The 21835-nt window shown below is 40.8% G+C and overlaps 1 protein-coding gene across 4 annotated transcripts in view; it reads right to left on the bottom strand.

Annotated features, from left to right (window-relative positions):
- Window positions 1-21835, bottom strand: part of stk11 (serine/threonine kinase 11) — a 70989-nt gene that overhangs the window by 32785 nt on the left and 16369 nt on the right. For all 4 annotated transcript variants that reach the window (XR_015867389.1, XR_015867387.1, XR_015867388.1 and 1 more), the window contains 3 exons: window positions 12289-12346; window positions 11983-12176; window positions 8522-8760 (listed from right to left, as the gene is read on the bottom strand). Coding sequence is in view for 1 of the 4 variants with exons in the window: in XM_088428824.1 (XP_088284950.1) it covers window positions 8555-8760; window positions 11983-12176; window positions 12289-12346 (458 nt within the window). In the remaining 3 variants the exon portion in view is untranslated. The remainder of the gene's footprint in view (window positions 1-8521; window positions 8761-11982; window positions 12177-12288; window positions 12347-21835) is intronic.

A 21835-nucleotide genomic window follows, 5' to 3' on the forward strand; every position in this document is an offset into this window, starting at 1 on the left:
CAATTGCCTATAAGGCCATCTAGTGGCAAACAAAAATGTCAGTCTGATGTCTCGCCAAAACGAACAAAGTGGCTGTGTTTGGTCCCAGATGGTCTTATCTTTTCTAAACTTCATATATTTGATGGGTTTCCAATGCGGAATACACCTATCAACATATTTTTTGTTATAGTGCGAGCGACACCTAGTGGCAGCCAAAAATATAGCATTTTTTAAAGGTTTTTATGTGTTTAGCTGAGCCCTTTGAAGTAATATCTATGAAATTAAGTCGGATAAGCCTCTAGACAGCCCTGCTGATCTCCACTAAATTTTACGAAGTTTCGATAATGGGCGTGGCCTCTACGACCATTTTCATTCGGAAGCTTTATCTGTCCAGTAAAAGCTGCTGTAACTTATACTTGATGATTACTTTGCCACATGTGAAACAAACCTTTATAACTCAGCTTTACAAGCTTAGAAAAATCTGAAACTTCACATACACATGAAGACTTAAGCCCTTAACACAAGTGTTTAAAAAAATCTTCAATTGCTTATAAGGCCATCTAGTGGCTAACAAAAATGTCAGTCTGATGTCTCGCCAAAACGAACAAAGTTGCTGTGTTTGGTCCCAGATGGTCTTATCTTTTCTAAACTTCATATATTTGATGGGTTTCCAATGCAGTATACACCTATCAACGTATTTTTTGTTATAATGCGAGCGCCACCTAGTGGCAGCCAAAAATATAGCATTTTTTAAACGTTTTTATGTGTTTAGCTGAGCCCTTTCATGTAATATCGCTGAAATTAAGTCTGCAAAGCCTCTAGACAGCCCCGCTTACCTCCACCAAACTTTACGAAGTTTCGATAATGGGCGTGGCCTCTACGACCATTTTCATTCCGAAGCTTTATCTGTCCAGTAAAAGTTGCTGTAATTTGACCCAGATGATCTGATCTTCTCACAATTTCACACATTGGATGAAAATATTCTCCTAAACATATCGACAAAAATATATTCCAGTTTAAAGCTAGCGCCACCTAGTGGCTGCAAAAAACTTCATTAGTCGAAAGATTATAGTCAATCCTGTTTGGTTTGACCTACAGCTATGAAACTTTGTAGGCAAATGAAGGGCTGTAAGACCTAGAAAAAAGTCAATAGAAGTGATGTGCTAGGATGTACAGAAAAATTGTTATGATTTTTTTTAATGTGCAGTTTTGTCCCATTCTTAGACATTAGCTGGTCTTAAAATAGTGCCTTTTTCTCTCAAACGATTCACCCCATTACCTTCAACTTTGGCATAAATCATTATCCAACTGAGGGGCACACATAGGCCAAATATCCTGAAGATCTCTTGACATAAAAGATGGGGGCAAAGCTTCAAATTATGTTTAATATTTCCTTTGCAAAGAGTAAAAAAAAATCTTAATAACTCAACTATGACAGCTTCAAACCATCTGAAACTTTCCTGGGACTTTAAAAGTCATGCAATAATACAGCTATGTGATAAACTTTCGAATCATTTACAGCGCCACCCAGTGGCGGACAAAAATCTCATTTTTTATACTTTAATGTACTGTGAAATGCCTGTTTGACTAAATGAACTCAAAAATGGTCAGAAAAGCTATGACATATTGGAACATTAAGGTTCTCAACTTTTATGACTTTTCATTTAAGGGCGTGGCCTCTATGCCAACTCAAAATTCGATGTCTTGCGAAAACGGGAAAAGTTGCTGTAATTGGACCTAGACGATCTGATATTTTTAAAACTTCATATATGGGATTGGAGTCCAATGTGAAACACACCTACAAGCCTATTTTTTTATCATAGTACGAGCGCCACCTAATGGCAGCAAAAAATATAGCAAATCCTTAATGTTTTTATGTACTCTGCTGAGCCCATTGAAGTGATATCCCTTAAATGTTTTCTGAAAAGCCAGTGGCCATGCCTTATGCCCACAAATCAGTACGATGTTTCGACAGTGGGTGTGGCCTATATGGCATTGTAAGTCACAAAATTGGAACAATAAAAGCTGCAGTAACTCCACCCACATTGTCCCACCTTGTCTAAATTTTACATATTTGGTAAGAGTCCTGCACTGAAGTCATCTACAACTACTTTTTCATCGTTCATAGTCCTTGTTCATACCCCGACCTGTTCATACCCCAACGTGCACAGGTCTGCGAGGGCCCTTTATAGCTGTTTGCAGCTCTAGTTATTATTATTTACTGTGCAGCGCTTTTCCATTTTTGAGGGCCTAAACATGCACGAAAAGTCACCAAAATTTGCACATTTGTCGGGCCCGGTGAAAAATTTGATATTTTAGTGTTTCCTAAAACAAAGCAAAAAAAATGGCTCTGCAGCTCCACCTAAGGTCGAAAAAGTGCAGCTGGTCCCGGCCCGTTTGACCTAGAGCTACGAAAATTTTTGGGCATATGTAGGACCTAGAGACCTACAAAAAAGTCAGCGAGAGCTATGTGCTCAGATGTACAGAAAAAGAGTTATGAATTTTTGAATGTGCATTTTTGGCCCGTTTTTGCATGTTTGCAGGTCCCAAACTGCTCCTTGTTTCTCCTAAACGCTTTACTCAATCGCCTTCAAATTTGCTGTGGTCTATAATTAGACATAGAGGCAACCCTGGGCAAAATTTGGTGCAGATCCGCTGACATATATTATAGGGGCGTGGCTTCAAATTATGTGTTCAATTTTTCCTTCGCCAAGAGTGACATAAACCTTAATAACTTTGATGTACTAGCTTAAAAAAAAATCTAAAACTTCATAGACACATGGAAACTTGTGACTTTAACACCTTTGAAAAAAGTTTTTTTAAATACCTACTAGCGCCGCCTAGTGGTTGATTAAAATGTCATTTTTTACACTTTCATATTGTGCTTAGTCTGTTTGAGTAAAACAAGTGAAAATTAGTCAAAATATCATTAAGACATGGAATATTAAGGTTTTAAAATTTTATGACTTTTCGATAATGGGCGTAGTCTGCACGCCACCTCAAAGTCAGATGACTCGCCAAAACGAAAAAAGTGGCTGTAATTGGCCCCAAAATGGCCTTATGAGTGGAAAATAGCCTCTCACTCCCGGCCCGTTTAACCTAGAGCTACAAAAATGTGTAGCCTTATGTAGGACCTCGAGCCCTACAAAAAAGTCAGCGCGAGCCATATGCTCAGATGTACAGAAAGAGAGTTATGAATTTTTGAATGTGCACTTTTGGCCCGTTTTTGCTCATTTGCAGGTCCCGAACTGCTCCTTTTTTCTCCCAAACGCTTGACCCGATCAACTTCAAATTTGCTGTGATATTTTATCTGACTGTGAGGCACAATTGTTCAAATTTTTGTGACGATCCGCCATCAAATATGTTGGGGGCGGGGCTTTATATTATGCCTTTGATGATTACTTTGCCACATGTGAAACAAACCTTTATAACTCAGCTTTACAAGCTTGGAAAAATCTGAAACTTCACAGACACATGGAGACTCAAGCCCTTAACACAAGTGTTTAAAAAAATCTTCAATTGCTTATAAGGCCATCTAGTGGCAAACAAAAATGTCAAAGTCAAGTCAAAGTCAAAGTTTGCTTTATTGTCAATTCTACCACATGTGCAAGGACAGGCAGAGAATTGAAATTACGTGACTCTCTAACCTTAGTGGCAAGTAAAAATGAGCTAAAAAAAAGTAAATATATATAAAAAATAGACAACTGTAAAATCTGACTATCTATGAACAAAACACAAAATAAAAACAGGTGTGCATGGTTGTGCAAAAAGGGATGGTTATATAAAATGACTAGATGACTATTTATAAATGACTGTTATAAGTGACTATAAAGTATCAGTCATGTCAGTCTGATGTCTCGCCAAAACGAACAAAGTTGCTGTGTTTGGTCCCAGATGGTCTTATCTTTTCTAAACTTGATATATTTGATGGGTTTCCAATGCGGAATACACCTATCAACGTATTTTTTGTTATAGTGCAAGCGCCACCTAGTGGCAGCCAAAAATATAGCATTTTTTAAAGGTTTTTATGTGTTTAGCTGAGCCCTTTGAAGTAATATCGCTGAAATTAAGTCTGAAAAGCCTCTAGACAGCCATGCTGACCTCCACCAAATTTTACGAAGTTTCGATAATGGGCGTGGCCTCTACGACCATTTTCATTCCGAAGCTTTATCTGTCCAGTAAAAGTTGCTGTAATTTGACCCAGATGATCTGATCTTCTCACAAATTCACACATTGGATGAAAATATTCTCCTGAACATATCGACAAAAATATATTCCAGTTAAAGCTAGCGCCACCTAGTCACCCACATCAAGACTTAAGAGATATGAGTTTCCAAATTTTACAAGTTTGTGATAAAGGGGGTGGTCTGTACACCATCTCAAAGTCAGAGTTTTCCCAAATCAGCAAAACTTGCTGTAATTGTACCCAAATGATCCTTCAAACGGCAGCCCCTTCCGACCCGTTTGAACTAGAGCTACGAAATTTTTTATGCATATGTAGGACCTCAAGACCTACAAAAACATTTTAGAGCAGCATATGTTAGGATGTACAGAACCAGAGTTATCAATAGTTGAATGTAGAATTTGGCCGGATTTTCTACATTTTTCGGTACCGAAACCCTTGACCCGATCAACTTTACATTTGGCGTGCCCCATTATCTAACATAGGGGAACACTTGGGAAAAATTTTGTGAAGATCGGCCAACATATATGATGGGGGTGGGGCTTCAAAATACGTGTTTTAAACTCAAATTTCATTCGCCATGAGCAACAAAAACCCTAATAACTCCAATGCTCAAGCTTTAAAAAATCTGAAACTTTACAGATATTTTACTCATCATAGCTTTAAAATACCTGCATGGTTGATTATCAACTTAATGATAGCGCCACCTAGTCACAGACAAAAATGTCTATTTTTAAACTTTCATGTGTTGTGCTAAGCCCGTCAGAGTAAATGTACTGAAGATTTGTCCGAATAGCATCGAGACTTAGAGATTAAAGGTATCCAAATTATATGACTTTGTGATAAAGTGGGTGGTCTGTATGAAACCCCAAATTCGGAGTTTGCTCAAGTCATCTAAACTTACTGTAATCGAGCCCAGGTGATCATAAAACGAGAGTCAGTTCTGACCCGTTTGACCTAGAGCTACGAAATTTTATATGTATATGTAAGACCTCAAGACCTACAAAAACATCATAGAGCGCCATGTGTTAGGATGTACAGAACCACAGTTATCAATTGTTGAATGTAGCATTTGGCCCGATTTTCTACATTTTTCGGTACCAAAACCCTTGACACGATCAACTTCACATTTGAGGTGCTCCATTACCTGACAGAGTGGCACCATTGGGCAAAATTTCATCAAGGTCGGCTAACCTATATGATGGGGGCGGGGCTTCAAAATACTTGAATCATATTTCCTATGCCACCAGTGTTAAAAAGCTTAATATTTCAGTTTTTGCACTGTGCTAATCCTGTTTGAGCAATTTAATGGTACCAATAGCGACACCTGGTGCCAGACAAAAGAGATAGTTTTTACACTTTCATGTTCTCTGCTTTGCTGCTTTCAGCAAATTCACAGAAAATTAGTCAGGAGAATTTTGAGACAAAGCGAACATTATGAATCTCAAGTTTCGTGACTTCAAATTTGGGCCTGGCCTTTACTCCGCCTCAAAGTCCGATGTCTAGCCAGACCGGTAAAACTTTATGTAACTGGAGCAAGATGATCTTCTCTAAATTTCATTTTGGGAGTACAATGCCAAAAACACTTTTTTTCTTCATAGTGCGGGCGCCACCTGGTGGCAGCAAAAAATTACATTTTCATGTATCGGTACCTTGTTGAGCCTGTCAAAGTAATATCACTGAAGTTTTTTCAGACAGGCCTTCAGAAACGCTTAATTTCTTCCATCAAATATTACGATGTTTTGATCATGGCCGTGGCCTATTCAGCAGTGCTCATCCATTTATCGTAACAGTAAATGCTGATATAGTTTGTCCCAGATGATCTCATCTTCACGACCTCACACGTTGATTGAAAGTCAATTCCCTCAGACATCAACAAACATATCTTCCATTGTAGTGCTAGAATCACCTCGTGGCAGAAAATATATTACCAAGTTTGCGATTCCAATTACTTAGTTGAGCCCATTGGACAAATGCGAGTAAAAATTTTACCTTTTCTAGAACATTGACCTCTACAGTTCGCCTGCATATGCACGAATACATTCAGACCCAAATTTGTCCATACCTCGGAACTGTTCATCCTTCAACGTGCTCATGTCTGCGAGGGCCCGTTATAGCTGCTTGCAGCTCTAGTTTGTCAATTGGATCTTTATTTTTCATGTCATGCGGGAGGGTTATTGAATATTGTTCCAATATTCGCTAAGATACTTCTATTAAGCCTGCTTTGGGTTGATTTACGAGTCCAATATTGAGCCACTATCAACATGGACCTGATTTCCAATATCGGACTGGAATATATTGTCCTTTTCATTGCTAAAACTGACTATGGGTAATCCCTCGTTTATCGCGGGGGTTACGTTCCAAAAATAACACGAGCAAAGTGAAATTCGTGAAGTAGCCAGCTTTATTTATTTTTTTATTATTTTACACTGCAATACTAAACTATAGAATAAAACCAAAAATCAAAAACTGCTTTAAAGCCCCAAATTTGTTTAAAACAATCATTATAATATAGTAATACAAAGTTAGAAACATTGTCACTTGCATATTTCACAGTCCCAGCTATGCCTCTTCTTCCTGAACCCGCACATTGTTATCAGAAATTGTTGAGCTTTCTTTTTCTGAGCAAGAAGATTTTTATAAACGAATATGCCCGGACATCGAATTAAAGTGAAACCTCTTATATCATAACAATCCACTTGAAAGTTCAATTTATTACAAAAGAAATCTAGGTAAAAGTCAGATTTCCAAAGCTGTGCGTTTCTCCGTTGCTTTCTATGTAGGCACACAGACCGGGTGTGTGTGTGTGCGTTTGTTCTCGGCACGCCTATGAGTCACGTGATCGGCTCCCAGAGACCAAGCTGTCAATCAATGTGCTTACTAGCACGTTTGCAACCTGTGTGCTGAGCTGAGCGCACTCGGACACAGGAGAGACGAAAGCAAGCTTTTGGATCCTCCTCCCTTTTGTAATAAATTGACAAGTGAAAAACCAATACAATACAGCATCAATATTTTATTTCGAGACAGCTGAAGGATTACCGTAAATCCCCAACCTTTTGATCACCCCTGACCGGTCAACGCCTTACATTTACATAGTGGTGGTGGTGGTGGTGGGCTCTAAAAAGCACATCAACCTTCTCACTATCTCACTATGTATGTAATATCAACAGCGGGCAGAGGCCAACAGTAATATTGTGGACTGCTATAAAAGCCACATCATCCTTCTCACTATGTATGTAATGTATGTAATATCAACAGCGGCCAGAGGCGGCGCCAAAAGTTTTTAATGTCTCAATCTCAACAGCGTAATATCAACAGCGGGCAGAGGCCAACAGTAATATTGTGGACGCGGGGGGGTGCTGGCTGCTATAAAAGCCACATCATCCTCCTTGCTATGTATGTATGTAATATCAACAGCTGCCAGAGGCAGCGCCAAAAGTTTTCAATGTCGCAATCTCGCAGTGGCCGAGACCGTGCTAAATATTGTGCTGACAGTGCTGCGCTATCGTTAGCTTAGCACAGTAACTACTGTTCAACAGCTGTTAAGTGAAGCAAACACTGCACATACCAGTTGTCCCAAGTTCTCGCTTCTGCCTTTCTACAAGCCAGGTGAGTGCTCTTGCTTGGCTCTGTTTTGTATTGAAAGCTCAGTTGGCCATGTTGGATCACACCCGGTGACCGCAAAGTGGCCGCCATGATTCATTCCTGCCCCTGCGTGAGCCTTTGAATGTTCCCAAAGTTGATTGGCTGTCGCGATGCGAAACGCGAAAAAGTTAAAAAAAAAAAAAAAAAACTTCGAAAGCGAAATTTCGCTTCTCGTGGCCGCGCGCGGCCATTCGCGTCGCTCCATTCGTGTCCAGCGCGTCACCCGACGTGCATTTGCGCGCAGTCACGCGATCTCCATTAACTACAATAGAAAACTCTCCGCTTTTTCGCCTCGTTCGCGTTCGGTGTGCATGTACCATTAAACTAAATCATCTCCAAAACATTGTTTCGGGTCATTTGAAGATAAATAGTACTCAGTGTAAATTGGTACATCCCTAATGTAGCAGATTATTTTACTATAGCAAATAGTGTACATGCTATATGAATATTGTTTTCAAGGATTAATTCATTGAACATTCCCACAACTAGCCAAACTTTAAATAGCATGAGGAATTTGTAAGTAATGAAGCAGTAAATGAAAGAAAAAAAGTATGGTTTACAAAGCCAGTGCAAGCTGGAATTTGCCATTTCCCCAAAAAAGGCAAACGTCATCAAAGGGCAATGGCTGTTTTTCCTTGCAGTGTAGCCACGACTCAATCAATAACAGTATATGCGCTCACTCACTCGGTGGCAGCAAAGGGAACTGGCACTCACCAGGCGGCAGGCAAGAAGACGAGAGGCCGACCGTCATTGCTGCTTGCAGGCCGACAGCTTGCGAATCTTGCCGGCCGCTGAGACACCTTTGCGCGACGGGTTGGATGATGACGAAGACCGGCGTTCCGTCTTGGCTTTGCTGTTGACTGAGCCCGCCTCTGTACCGTTGGCGCAAACGGCCTTGGCCGGAGGCAGGCTGCGGTCCGCCAGACCCACGTCCTCTTCTTCTGCCACTTGTCCTAAAAGTTGCAAGAAATCACATTGAGCGTTTCCTACTTTTCACACGCAAGAATCATACAAATGTGGAGATCCACAAATATGACTTGGCCACCCCCAATTTACACACCCCCAATTAAATACAATTCGTAAAATAGTAGCTTTGCGGACAAGTACTCCCCAAAAACACAAAGTGTTTTTGGAAAACAAAAGAAGTTACGGTTCTGGTTCATTTACTCTACATTCAAAAAACCTATCAGTCCCATCATTGCATTAATGAGAGGAAACACCTTCTAATACTCAGCCTAAAAAAAAAAAAAATCAAGAACAAAAGATGGGAAATGCTGCCGCACTTCCGCGAAGTGCAGTGCAGGAGTGAATCTTGGAAAGCCCTTCATGCTATCGCAACACCACAACACTATATTTAGAACACTTCATTCACACTCTACAGCTCCAATTGGACCTAAATGGGGCACTGCTGCTCCATGCCTGGCTAGCACGGAAGACTGCACTTATAATTTCATGCTGTTGCCTAGCAACTGATATAGGTCGTGAATTCTGGCGCGGGGGGTGAGGAAGACACTGTCAGCAGACGGCGGCTTGACGACTTCCTGCCCACTCTGGTATCACTTTTTACACCAACTCGATTCAAGTGTCCCAACTTATGAGTCATGAGCTGGTGGCTGGCGGACCTTTTTGCAAGTTTGAGGTGCAGCAAAACACAAATGATTAAAACATACATTCTTTATCCTCTGCAAAAAAACAAAAAAAAAATGCTAAAGATTATTGAACTTCACTTTTATTTCCCCTGCACGAGCGCGCACACACACACACACACACACACACACACACACACACAAGAAAGAGTCTGGGAGTGCATGACGCATTAAATGATGCGGAAACTTCTCAATTTTGTTCGACTGTGTTACTGCCAAAGATGGCCCAGAGAGTAAAAACCTTGCCACATTTTGGCTTTAGCTATAGGTACTTGCAGTCAAATGAGCTCATGAACCTGCCAGTTACAGTATGTGGAAGCACCAGTTGCTAAAGCCAAAATGTGGCATGGTTTTTACTTTCTGGACCTGAAATCCCCATATCTGGTTACTGCTGTACATGTTTACGGTCTAATCATTCAACCTTTTCAGTGGTTAAAGGCATATTTTATTGTGAAACCCAAGAAGACAGATATTTTTGGCTCCACTGCCGCCAGAAGATTGTCTATTGAATGACAATACGCATCCATAAGTAAAAAGCCATACATTGTTTAGGTGACTACTCGAACACAAGCAAAAAGGTCATTTGAAAGAGAGAGTAAAAAGACCACCATATAATTAAAAAGCAAGCTTTGCTGTTACCCGCAGAAACTCTGTGAGTGGTATCCAGGTACGCATGCGCGACAGAAATCACTGATGCGTAACGTTGGGTGCTTCACTGCGTGCATTTGCGTACATACCTATTTTCATCCTAGATGTGCCATAGCTTGGAGCACACTTAAATTTGGTGTAAGTTTTACTGCTCATATCCCCAGATAATTTTCAGTCATCCTTTATTTTACAAAATATGAAAAGAGCACATGAACGTAGTGCAAGATACAGTGATTCCCCCTACTTCGCGGTTAATGGGGGTTGTCAACTCCCCGCGAAGTCTGAAACCCGCTAAGTAGGGTATCAGTTCCTAGATTTCTATGTATGCCCCAATATAGCCACAGTAGCCATTAACAATCCTTTTTTTGTATTTTTTTGCGTATTTTATTTCCTTACTCCTATTATTTAACATTACATTATCCTTATTAACATGATTAACATTATTGTATATGCATCAAATAACTAATATTACTTAGTTTGTTGAGAATTTGTTCTCAGGACTGGTTATCTGCACCAAGACTCTGGTGAAAGAGTACACAAGTCATCACGTTGAACTTTTCATTTATTTTGGCTCATGAATGGTGTATCATGTAGTATCTGTTGAATAATAAATCAACAACAATGTTAATGTCAGACAACTAACATATAAAAACTTGCCGAACTTTAATCTATGAATATACTGTATTTTTAGCTGACATTAGCGGGTTAGCAACAACTAACAACAACTACTAACTATAAAGTGCAACCTCTACACAAACGAACACATAAACAGAATTAACACTCATCGCTTACTAAACATAGGCAGTAGCGTGCGTTATCAACATAAATGATAATAAACTATAAATATGAGCTTACGTTGTCATTCACTAAGTTGCCGTAACGAGCCAAATGACTCAGAGAACGTAAAACAGGAAACGGAAATGCAACGCGACCCGACAAATTAAAAGCATACATTTCAAAATAAGATAAAAAAAAAGTCACACACTAACACTTGAGGAATTCTTAACATAGTTATTAACTAATATTATTTAGTTATTTGATGAATACAGTGCTGTATAATGTACTTTTTTGCTTTTTTCAATTTTTTTCAGATTCTTGCGCATTTTTTTAATTATTTTTTATTTTGAAATATTTTAATTTTTCCTGGAAAAACCCATGAAGTACTGAGACCGCGATATCTGAGACTGCGAAGTGGGAGGGATCACTGTATTGCTAATGTAAGTGCTTGATTGAAAGGTGTCCCTTGACGATGACCGACTGACCGCTCTCAAAACCACATCATCTTTCTCATGATGTAATATCAACAGCTGGGTGGTACCAGTTGATCCACAGACTGGTACCGGGCCGCAGACCGGTGGTTGGGGACCACTGGTTTAACAGATCCAGGTGCAGAGAAAATTTTGGCTTTCGTCATCATGAGTCAAGTGCGCATTTGCGGCCACGGCGTTGCCTCGCTACAAGCCTTTCAAAACAAGTGTTCAGATACAATGTACTTTACTCATTTTGAATGAATACAAAAATAATATAAAATTAATTAGCAATGTTTTAATCTTTCAAGATGTTTTTGAGTTATTGCTAACCGGTTGAGTATTTACAACTCATGCATTTTATTGATGAATATTTTATTCATAAGCTTTTATTTTGTGAGGGCTAGCTTCAGAGAAAAATGCACACTCTCGTTCCGGCAAGCTCGCTGGCGGAACAAATTGTAAGGTATAGCGTACGTGAAGGAAGACTGTCTGTAATGAAAGAAAGGGGGCATACCAAATACTATTTCCTGGTTCTCATGTGAGTAACCTATGAAAAAACATTGTGCACACACCTGCAAATTGGATTACAATTGAAGTGAAAAAGTGTATATAAAAGACAGAGCGGCCAAACCTGGCACCGTGAAATCCTGAGTGTAGATGATCTCGTCCTCTCCGTCATAAAGCTCGTCATCATCCTCGTTGGTGTAGCCATGGAGATCCTCTAAGTACGGCACCACCGTCATACTGCGCCATGGGTCTCTACTCTCAGCGCTGGCGGGAATGGGCACGCGGAGCTCCGTCACAGGGTGTTTCTTACGCACCCAGCTGCCAACGCACCATTCACATGCAGCACCACCGTCACCATTTCATCAGTATGTTACATTACAATACAGAAAACAGATTCACTGGCGTTGGGGAATTATGACAGTTGGCTTACTTGTGTTGTCTTATGTTTTGTATGGAAAACCTCTTCGCGGGGTCATACGCCAGCATTCCTGAAAACAAAAGTGCAATCACAAGCTCAACAACACACAGAAAAAACAGTCTTGACATACAAGATGGCTCCATTGCTCATCTTGGTGGAGCACCACTTTGTGGCCGAATGGCTATTGCTATTTGATGCTTCAAAACACTTGATTTTATAGTCAGGTTGCTTAATTAAAGACCAATATTAGCGCTTGGAGAACCCCCCCCTCGAAAAAAAACTTTCCCCCCAAAAAAGCCCGTAGGGCTGCATTATCCAAGAATTATCCAAGAATATAATCTTATAATAATCTTAATAATAATCTTATAATTGCAATTAGCCAAGGAAAATTTGAGATGGTTATCCAAAGATTCCTATGGATAAAAAAAGGGTATCTTAGTGACAGCCCCAGTGCCGTCATGAAACTTTGGTGCTAATTTCTGCAAAACCTACAAGTTGAAATATGGGAGGAAAAAAAAAAAGGTCATCTTAGGTCACCCCTAAGAAGTGGTAAACACCAAGGATACCCTATATATACACAGGTACTCATCTAACTGGAATACAGTGGGCCCCTGGTTTACGAGATTAATCCGTTTGGCGGTTGGTACCATAATGCAAATTTGCTGTATGGCAGGCATTCCAAACCTATGTTAATTAGCTAGTGCTTGTAAAATCTCAGGTAAAAACATCAAAATTTTATATGTATAATAAAAATTGGTATCAAAATAGTATAGTAAGTGCATTGCCCCTAGTAGGCGCACACACACACACACTGACCGGCATGTTTGAGAAGAGAAGTTTTTCTTTTTTATTTTTATTTTTATGTTGTAAGGTGAAAAAAATGGTGTAAAGAGAAGACATAAAACATGTTGCAGTCCACATCGCAAGGTGAAAAAAACATCAAGGCAGGGACGTCGTAAACTGGGGGTTCACTGTACTGTATATTCCACCTAAGGTAGCTGTTGAACAGTACAAAAAAAAAGTTTTGATTTACATCCCTTAATTTGAAAACAGGTCATTTCATATTGACGGTGCATTAACATGAGCATAAACCCTTGTGTTCATTGTTAACCATTTTGGTCAATTTTCTTGAATTTCTTTGTGAAATCATAGATACATCTTTGAAGGAAAAAAAAACACTTAGGGAGAATTTCCCTCAGATTATTCAAAACAGTTGAATGGTCAAAATGACAATATGCTGTTGTATATATTCTATTACAACTGGGCGTACAGTGTTGATCTTGAGTATGGCCATGGATGAACCATTTTGGTTGCATAAAACTCCCATTTTAATTTTAATTTTTTTACATGCATTTTAAACTGCAAGCAGCTCTAACCGGCCCTGGCAGACCTGTGCATGTTGGGGTGTGAACAGGTTGGGGTATGAACACGTTGGGGTAGGAACATGTTTGGGCATATGCAGGTGAACATTAGAACCCCAATGTTTTAGAAAAGGTCAAAGTAAACAGAATCGCAAAAATTGTGTTATATTATTTATTGCCACAAGATGATGCAAGAACTATAATGGAATGTATGTTTGTTGATATCATAAAACGTTTGAAATTGTGACAAGATAATCTGGGTCAAATTACAGCAGCGTTTACTGTCGTAAAGAGCACCGCTGTATAGGCCACGCTCATTATCAAGACAATGGAATATTTGGTGGAAGAAATTAAGCGTGTCTGAAGGCCTGCCAAAAAAAAAAATCAGTGATATTACTTCGACAGGCTCAAACTACATAATCGTAAAAATATAGCTTTTTTTGCTGCCACTAGGTGGCGCTCACACTACAATGAAAAAAGTGTGTTGAGCATTAGCCTCCCATCACATGTATGAAATTTAGAAATCATCTGGGTCCAATTACATTAACTTTTACCGTTTTGGCCAGACATCAAATTTTGAGGTGTTGTAAAGGCCACGCCCATTAACGAAAAGTCATAAAACTTGAGAATCTTAATGTTCCCTATCTCAATGTTCTCCTGACTAATTTTCAGTTAATTTACTCAAACATGCATAGCACAGTACATGAAAGTGTAAAAATTAACATTTTTGCTACCACCGGTTCGCGCTAACATTATAATGCAATGTATGTTTGTTGGTGTCTTTAGGAATGGACTCTCTTACAATGTGTGAAATTGTGCGAAGATCAGATTATCTGGGTCAAATTACTCAGGTGTTACTGAGATGTACAGCGTATCCACTCGGGTGTTCCCAAACGTTTTTTAAAAGCACCGTAGTGCATTGAGGAGCTGTCTTTACCTTCGAACTGAGATGTACGATACTGTATATGCACTTGGGTTTCCCAAGAAGTTTTTAAAAGCACAATGGCGCGAGTGTCCAGCCGTGCTTGGGTGTCTCGTTGCTGCCTTGGATAAACAATTGAAGTTTGCAAATCCAGTATAGCTCCAAACACCAAATAGATCCTTTGCAGAAACAAGGCATTCCCAGCAGAACTATTTGCCAGGGTTAGCTCACGCCCCTTGTAGGCCAGTCGGAAAAATGCCCAAGTAGGGACAGTGTAGCTAATAGCTACAATACACCTCTATTCAGCCAAAGCCAACACCGCATAGCTTGGTTGCTGAGCATTGCACCACCTTCCTGCAGTGAGCATCGACTCACGTCATTTCTAACATGATGCATCTAGATGGCAATCTTATGACATGATTGGCTATTACAGCTGTCTATTAAATATACGGGAGCACGCAACTGTTGAAGCGAATGCCCTAGCACCTGGCAACACAAGTTAGCTGAATTCTAATTAACTAAAAACTCCAATTTAAAACTACAACGCTAGAAGGAGTAGAACCTAATGGATATAATATGACACGAAAAGAACAGAATATGGACAATTATTTTATAAATTAAAAAATATATAATATAAATATTTAAAAATATGTATTTAAGATGAAATTGACTTTCATTATAATTATCATTTATTATAGTTATGATAACAATGTCAGGTTATGTTAGGGCAGCAGAGAAGGCCTTGCTGGTCCTGATGGTGCACCACTGATATACAGTGTGTGTGTGTATATGTGTGTATGTATATATATATATATATATATATATATATATATATATATATATATATATATATATATATATATATATTGTAAGGCAGTTAAGATGTTGACCATCTATAGTTGTGTATCACTTTCTTTTTTTTGTTTTCCGAGCCAAGTTTGGTCATTGAATGCAACATTCGTATCCAGTTAGCGGTTGTCATCGCGAGACGAGTTGTTGTCCTATGGTTGTTGTTTGGTACTCACGACTCACTGCACGGATACTGCTAAGCGCTGTCTGTGCCCGAGCTAGAGGCCAAGAACAACGAAGAGTATAACTTAAAGAACGTTCACTCGTGATTGTAACTTGTGTGCGTATTGGAGGCAAGTAAAGTGCACAAAGGAAGAACTTTTGTCGTGTGACTCTGTCCACCCACGCTTCGCCATCACACGTGGAAGGTAACGGCACGACAATATACACACACAGTGGGCCCCCGTGTTACAAACTTAATCCGTTCAGCGGCTAGGCTCGTAACACACAGTGGGCCCCCGTGTTACGAACTTAATCCGTTCAGCGGCTAGGCTCGTAACTCGAATTGGTCGTATGACGGGCAATCCAAACCTATGTTAATTAGTGAATGCGTGCAAAGCGTGCAAAAACCTTAGGTAAAAACATGACTTTATACACATATTAAAAATTAGTAACATAATCTACTGTACATATATATATATATATATATATATATATATATATATATATACTGTACATAATATATATATATATATATATATATATATACACTGTACATATATTTATATATTTTTTTTGATAGAGCACCTTTAATTTTGTTCAAAGTCACTTTTTTGCACGTATATTGTAATGGAAGGTGAGGGATAAATACCTATCAAAAATCTGCATATGTATAGTGGTTTGGATATCTGATTAGGATACTTCCTGGACACCTCCCTGGTGAGGCGTTACAGGCATGTCCCACCGGGAGGAGGCCCCGGGGACGAACCAGGACACATTGGAGGGACTTTGTCTCTTGGCTGGCCTGGGAACGCCTGGGGATCCTCCCGGAGGAGATGGTCGAAGTGGCCGGGGTGAGGGAAGTCTGGGCTTCCCTGCTTAGGCTGCTGCCCCCGCAACCCGAGCCCGAATGGACAATGGATGGATGGATGCATAAATAGATCTGATGCCAGTGAACATTTTGAGTGTTTGGAAGAAAAAAAGTACCTTATTTTCCGCACTATAAGGCGCACCCAAAAGCCGGATATTTTTTTTAAAAAGCTGACTGTGTGCTTTATAATCCGGTGCGCCTTATATATAGATCAAATCATGTGCTAACTGCATAAACGACAGTTTATGCCTAAAAAATCCAGTTCAAACCCACCTGGCCCGAGAGTATTAAAGTAGACACGTCCCAGCGCGATTAATTAACTTGATTTGCAGGCCCAACACGAGCGTGTGTGGCCCCACACTCATGTTTGTCGTTTACATTTCCTGACTTTCGTTTATTCGTAACTTCTTTGTGCTCCATATCGTGATAGCAGGTCAAAAACATATAAGAGGAAAAAATTAAAAAGACAGCGGCAACACACGTTCAACTGCGCATGGCTCCCCACTCACACTGTTGCATGTTTGTCATTTAAATTTCCCTGACTTTAGTTTATTCGTAACTTCTTTGTGCACCATAGAAATAGCGGGTTGAAAATATTTAATGCATGCAGAGGAAAAAATTAAAAAGACAGCGGCGCCATGCCTTCACCGGCGCTTGGCTCCAAACTTATACGGTTGCATGATTGTCGTTTAAATTTCCCTGACTTTCGTTCGTTCCTGAAATAGCGGTTTGAAAATATTTAATGCATGCAGAGGAAAAAATGAAAAAGACCGCGGCGCTACGCCTTCGCCCACACTTGGCTCCAAACTCGTACTGTTGCATGTTTGTCGGTTAAATTTCCCTGAATTTAGTTTTTTTGTAACTTCTTTGTGTTCCATATAGAAATACCGGGTCAAAAAATATATAATGCATGCCGAGGGGAAAATCCCTTTGAGATAGAATGAGTAGCTCGGTCTCTCGGGGGGGACTTAGTGTCGAGCCGCTGCTCTTCCGCGTTGAGAGGAGCCAGTTGAGGTGGTTCGGGCATCTGGTTAGGATGCCTCCCAGACGCCTCCCTGGTGAGGTGTTCCGGGCATGTCCTGCTGGGAGGAGGCCCCGGGGACAACCCAGGAAATGCTGGAGGGATTATGTCTCGGCTTGCCTGGGAACGCCTTGGGATCCTCCCAGCGAAGCTGGCTGAAGTGGCCGGGGAGAGGGAAGTCTGGGCTTCCCTGCTGAGGCTGCTGCTGCTGCCCCTGCAACCCGACCCCGGATAAGCGAAAGAAAATGCATGGATGGGTGGGTCTCATAAGTATAAGTATAAAAGCTTATTGAAAAGATAGTTGGATTCGTTGTTGCAGCTCCAATTGAAAACGAGGAAAAGGAAGAGATTAATCTGGGACTCTGTTCAGGCAAAGCGTCATCAGCTGTGACAGACAAAATTTTTGGCCATTATATGGGCAAAATGTCAGCATGATGAGACAGTACACAACCTAATAATAATAACACCTATGCAAGCATCTCCCAGGAGTGCGAATCATTGCACTGGGCTTATTTTAGCCAATATTAACAGGCCGGCTATGAATCATCATCAGACACAGACATCATCAGAACTCACACCAACCCCAAGCCCCCCCAGCCGTAAATTCAACAACCATTGATCAGAACAAGCCAACGCATTTCAATTTCAGAAATCAACTCCCCTGCATTGATTGAGGGAACGTGTACATAAAAGGAAACGCCACAGAGAGGGCAAAGTCGTATTTTTTATTTTTTTTGTAAAAAAAAAGAAAAGAAAAAAGACTAAACAAAAACACACACACACACACACACACACAGCTTTGGCTTGCCTCGCAAGCTTTTCGGGGGAAGTTTACGGGTTAGTTAGCCAGCCTTGACAAGATTGAGCGTAAAAGACTCTTGACTTGTTTTGTGGAAAAAAGCAGTGGATTGAATAGCGTTTAATATGCCACCATGGGCTCCACATCAATTGAGGCGACGTCAGCAAGCTGAAGGGATATCACCCAATGACTTGTAATGTCTTAGCACCACCAGCTGGCCAAATCGATGAAGGACATCAATTGTAGCCGGCATTTAACAAAGGCACATCTCCAATGGCTCCCGTTGTCGCACAAAATACAAGATTATTAGGTTATTCAGCAACTGGACACATGCTTTTCATCTCATCCTCTGGATTTTAAATGTTAGGTCTCCTGGTTGTGCGTGTAGGCTGCCTAATTTCTGCCACTATTTTTCTCACATTGTTTATAAAATAACAAAGACGGTCAATTTTGGATATTTTAATTCTTGAGAGAGAAATGTGTGGAATGTAATAACCAAATACAGTGGGCCCCCGGGTTACGAACTTAATCCGTTCAGCGGCTACGCTCGTATCTCGAATTGCTCGTATAGCGGGCAATCCAAACCCATGTTAATTCGCGAATGCGTGCAACGCGCGCCGAAGCCTTAGGTAAAAACGACACACTGTATACTTATATTAAAGTTGAGTGACATAATCTGCTGTACGCTTGCATTATATAATAAATACAATGGATAATTAGCTTTTACCTTCGAAACGACGAGACTTGAGCTGGATGTAAGCAGAGGGGGGAAGAGTCCAACGCTCAAAGTTGACACGGCGATTGATATGCTATTGGTCTTACAGTGTTACAGTAACTCTTTCAGTCAGGGTGCAAATCACGCAGATACTAAAACATCATCCTCTTATTTCTTTCTTTACAGCTGCTAGTAATTTTAGAAGCTATGTCTAACAGATAAAGTTTGCAAAGTCTTCACAACATTCCGTTTTTCACTAATTTTCTCTCCTTCCTTCCATCCTGTCCCATCAAGCTAAAGGCGTTCGGCCAATAGCATATCGGCATTTCTGTGATTGACGTGTGACGCCGGCCAATAGCATCTCCGTGAGTGAGACCGGGTGACCTTAATCGACCAATAGCATATTCGCATCTCCGACTGACTGATAATTATTCGCACTTTTTTTTTTAAACGGTTGGAATGTATTGACAATTAATTAAAAAAAAAACACACATTTAAACCAATGACAATTCTTTGTCCTGCAATCGGCACATTTAATTTCATGTCAGCTGTTTTTCCCTTTAGCTGTACAAACACTACACTTAAATGGTAATATATTTAGACACCGTGAGTGAGACAGTCAGTTTGACGTTGTAAGACCAATAGCGTTCACGTTACTGCCACAAGTATCTACTGATGATTGATGATGTCGCTACTGTTGATTTTATTGACGCAAATAAACGAGAACACTTCTACTTACTCAATGGCCGGCATGTCGAATTGCTCGTAAGGCGAGAGGTTTGTTCGTAAGCGGAGGACAAAAATCTCCCTGATCCACGCTCGTAAGGCGAATTGTTCGTAAATCAGGGTGCTCGTAAGCCGGGGGCCGACTGTACAGACAAAAGTAGCTCGCATGACTTCTTTTGAACCAATTCGGCTGATGGCTTAAAGAGGTCAAAGATTCATCCAAACGGGGCTGGCGGAGAATAAATCAACTGGTTCAAAGAGGCAGTCATGCCCAACATTTCCTTTAAATCAGGGGTGGGCAATTCCAGGCCTCGGGGGCCAGTGTCCTGCATGTTTTCCTGTAGGAAAGCACAAGTTGTGAGCCCCACAAGTATTTAAAAAAATGGGGCAGCCATTTGCCGTCGAATGAAAACGACATCACAGCCGCTTTGGGAACCACCCGTCACGGCTCAGCTCAACGATGTCATGTGACCAGACTCAAAACAGGCGAGTGATTGCTGAGACTCTTCAAAGACTTCTAAATATGTCTTTGGGATTGAAGCAGGTAATCAGAATACCATGTTTAGACTAGTGGGGCTGCATAGTGTGTGTGTGTGTGTGGGGGGGGGGGGGGGCATTTGGGTGTCAACTTCAACTTATAACCTAAACCACGTATTGTCAATTTTCTTTGACCTTCTTACTTCTGAAGCGTCAAACCCCAGCCCACGATGGTCTGTGTCAACTCATCATCACTTATGAAGCGGCAAACTTCAGCTAACCCACCTTTTCACACCTGCCATCAAGCAAAGGACATCACACGTAGTTAGAGTAGGTGTCAAAAATGGACTAAATCAGTGGTCCCCAACCTTTTGATCACCACGGACCGGTCAACACTTTACATTTTATACTGTGGAGCGGGGGCGGGGGGGGGGGCAAGCTAAAGTTAACTGCAGTATACACATAGCCAATAAAATAATGCCAGGATGCCTTTGTTGATGTGCCATTTGCATATTGTGTAGTATAACTCGCTGCTGGGCAATTCGGATGGAGAGTACGTCTGCTGGTGGCAACAGAGGCGTACAGGGCTGTATTGAGAGGGACCCGAGACCCAGGTGCTTGTATTAGATCTGCGTGTTAGGAATAAATCCACTCGTGTGTGAAAATGCCGGCTTCCTGATACCTTTCTATTGCAGAACGAGCGCGCAAATTGTTGGATGAGTGGCAGTTGGGTAAGGTCACAAATTGGAGTCAGATTACTAACTTGAGTTTATGTTGATTTAGAAATAAAATTCCAACAGAACGAAACTCAATACGCTATCCAAAATATACAGTATTTGGATAAACTTAACTTAAAAGTTAAGGTCAAGCTTGGGGTGACTTGGTTGGTCTCGACCTTCAACAGTCTTGGTCTTGTCCAGGTCTCCGCCATCAAAAGTCTCGGTCTCGTCTCTATACCCTCCACAGTAGTCTGGATAATGTCTGATGTATACCTAATGTATGGCGATGCCATAATTATTCACCAGGTGTCAATTGAACAAACTTTGACTTGCCATCTCCCGCCATCCCTTCTTTGGGTTCCAGACGAGGAGCTCAGAGTGAACGCACAATGTTATGACCCGTGGGTCATATGTAGTTTTTGTATGTGTTCTGCTGTGTTCTCCTTTGTTTGTGTGTGCGTGTGTGTGTGTGCCTTTTTGGTGGGAGTGTGTCAATTGTGTGCAGGTGGGGTCATCCCATTGGCTGGCTCTCCTGATTTGCCGCCCTATTTAAACAGTCCACGGACCAAGCTCTGTCTCTCTCCGGTCATCTCACCGCCAGAAAACGCCACCTCAGAAATTGTTAGATAGTGTGCATCTGTGTTGCTCGCTGTGTTTGTAAGAATCTGTAGATTGAGCAGTAGTAGGAGGGAGATGCCGTTTTGGTTTAACCCTTTTTCTCCTGTTTTTGCGTTAGGTAGTTAGTGAGCCAATTGTCATTCGTTTCCTTTTTGTTTGGCTAGTTAGTTAGGGATTAAGAAGATCTTTTGTTTATTATTTTGTTTGTTTGCTCTCCCTCCGAAGACAACAAAAGCTGCTGTTTTTGTTCTCAACAACTTTAGTTTCACGGGTCTTTTCTGGTGGTGAGGGTACGGACGGGGGAGCACACACGTTATATCCC

The sequence above is a fragment of the Hippichthys cyanospilos genome, chromosome 12, assembly GCF_059441005.1.
Source record: "Hippichthys cyanospilos isolate Australia breed blue-spotted pipefish chromosome 12, RoL_Hcya_1.0, whole genome shotgun sequence".
In the NCBI taxonomy this organism is placed as follows: domain Eukaryota; kingdom Metazoa; phylum Chordata; class Actinopteri; order Syngnathiformes; family Syngnathidae; genus Hippichthys; species Hippichthys cyanospilos.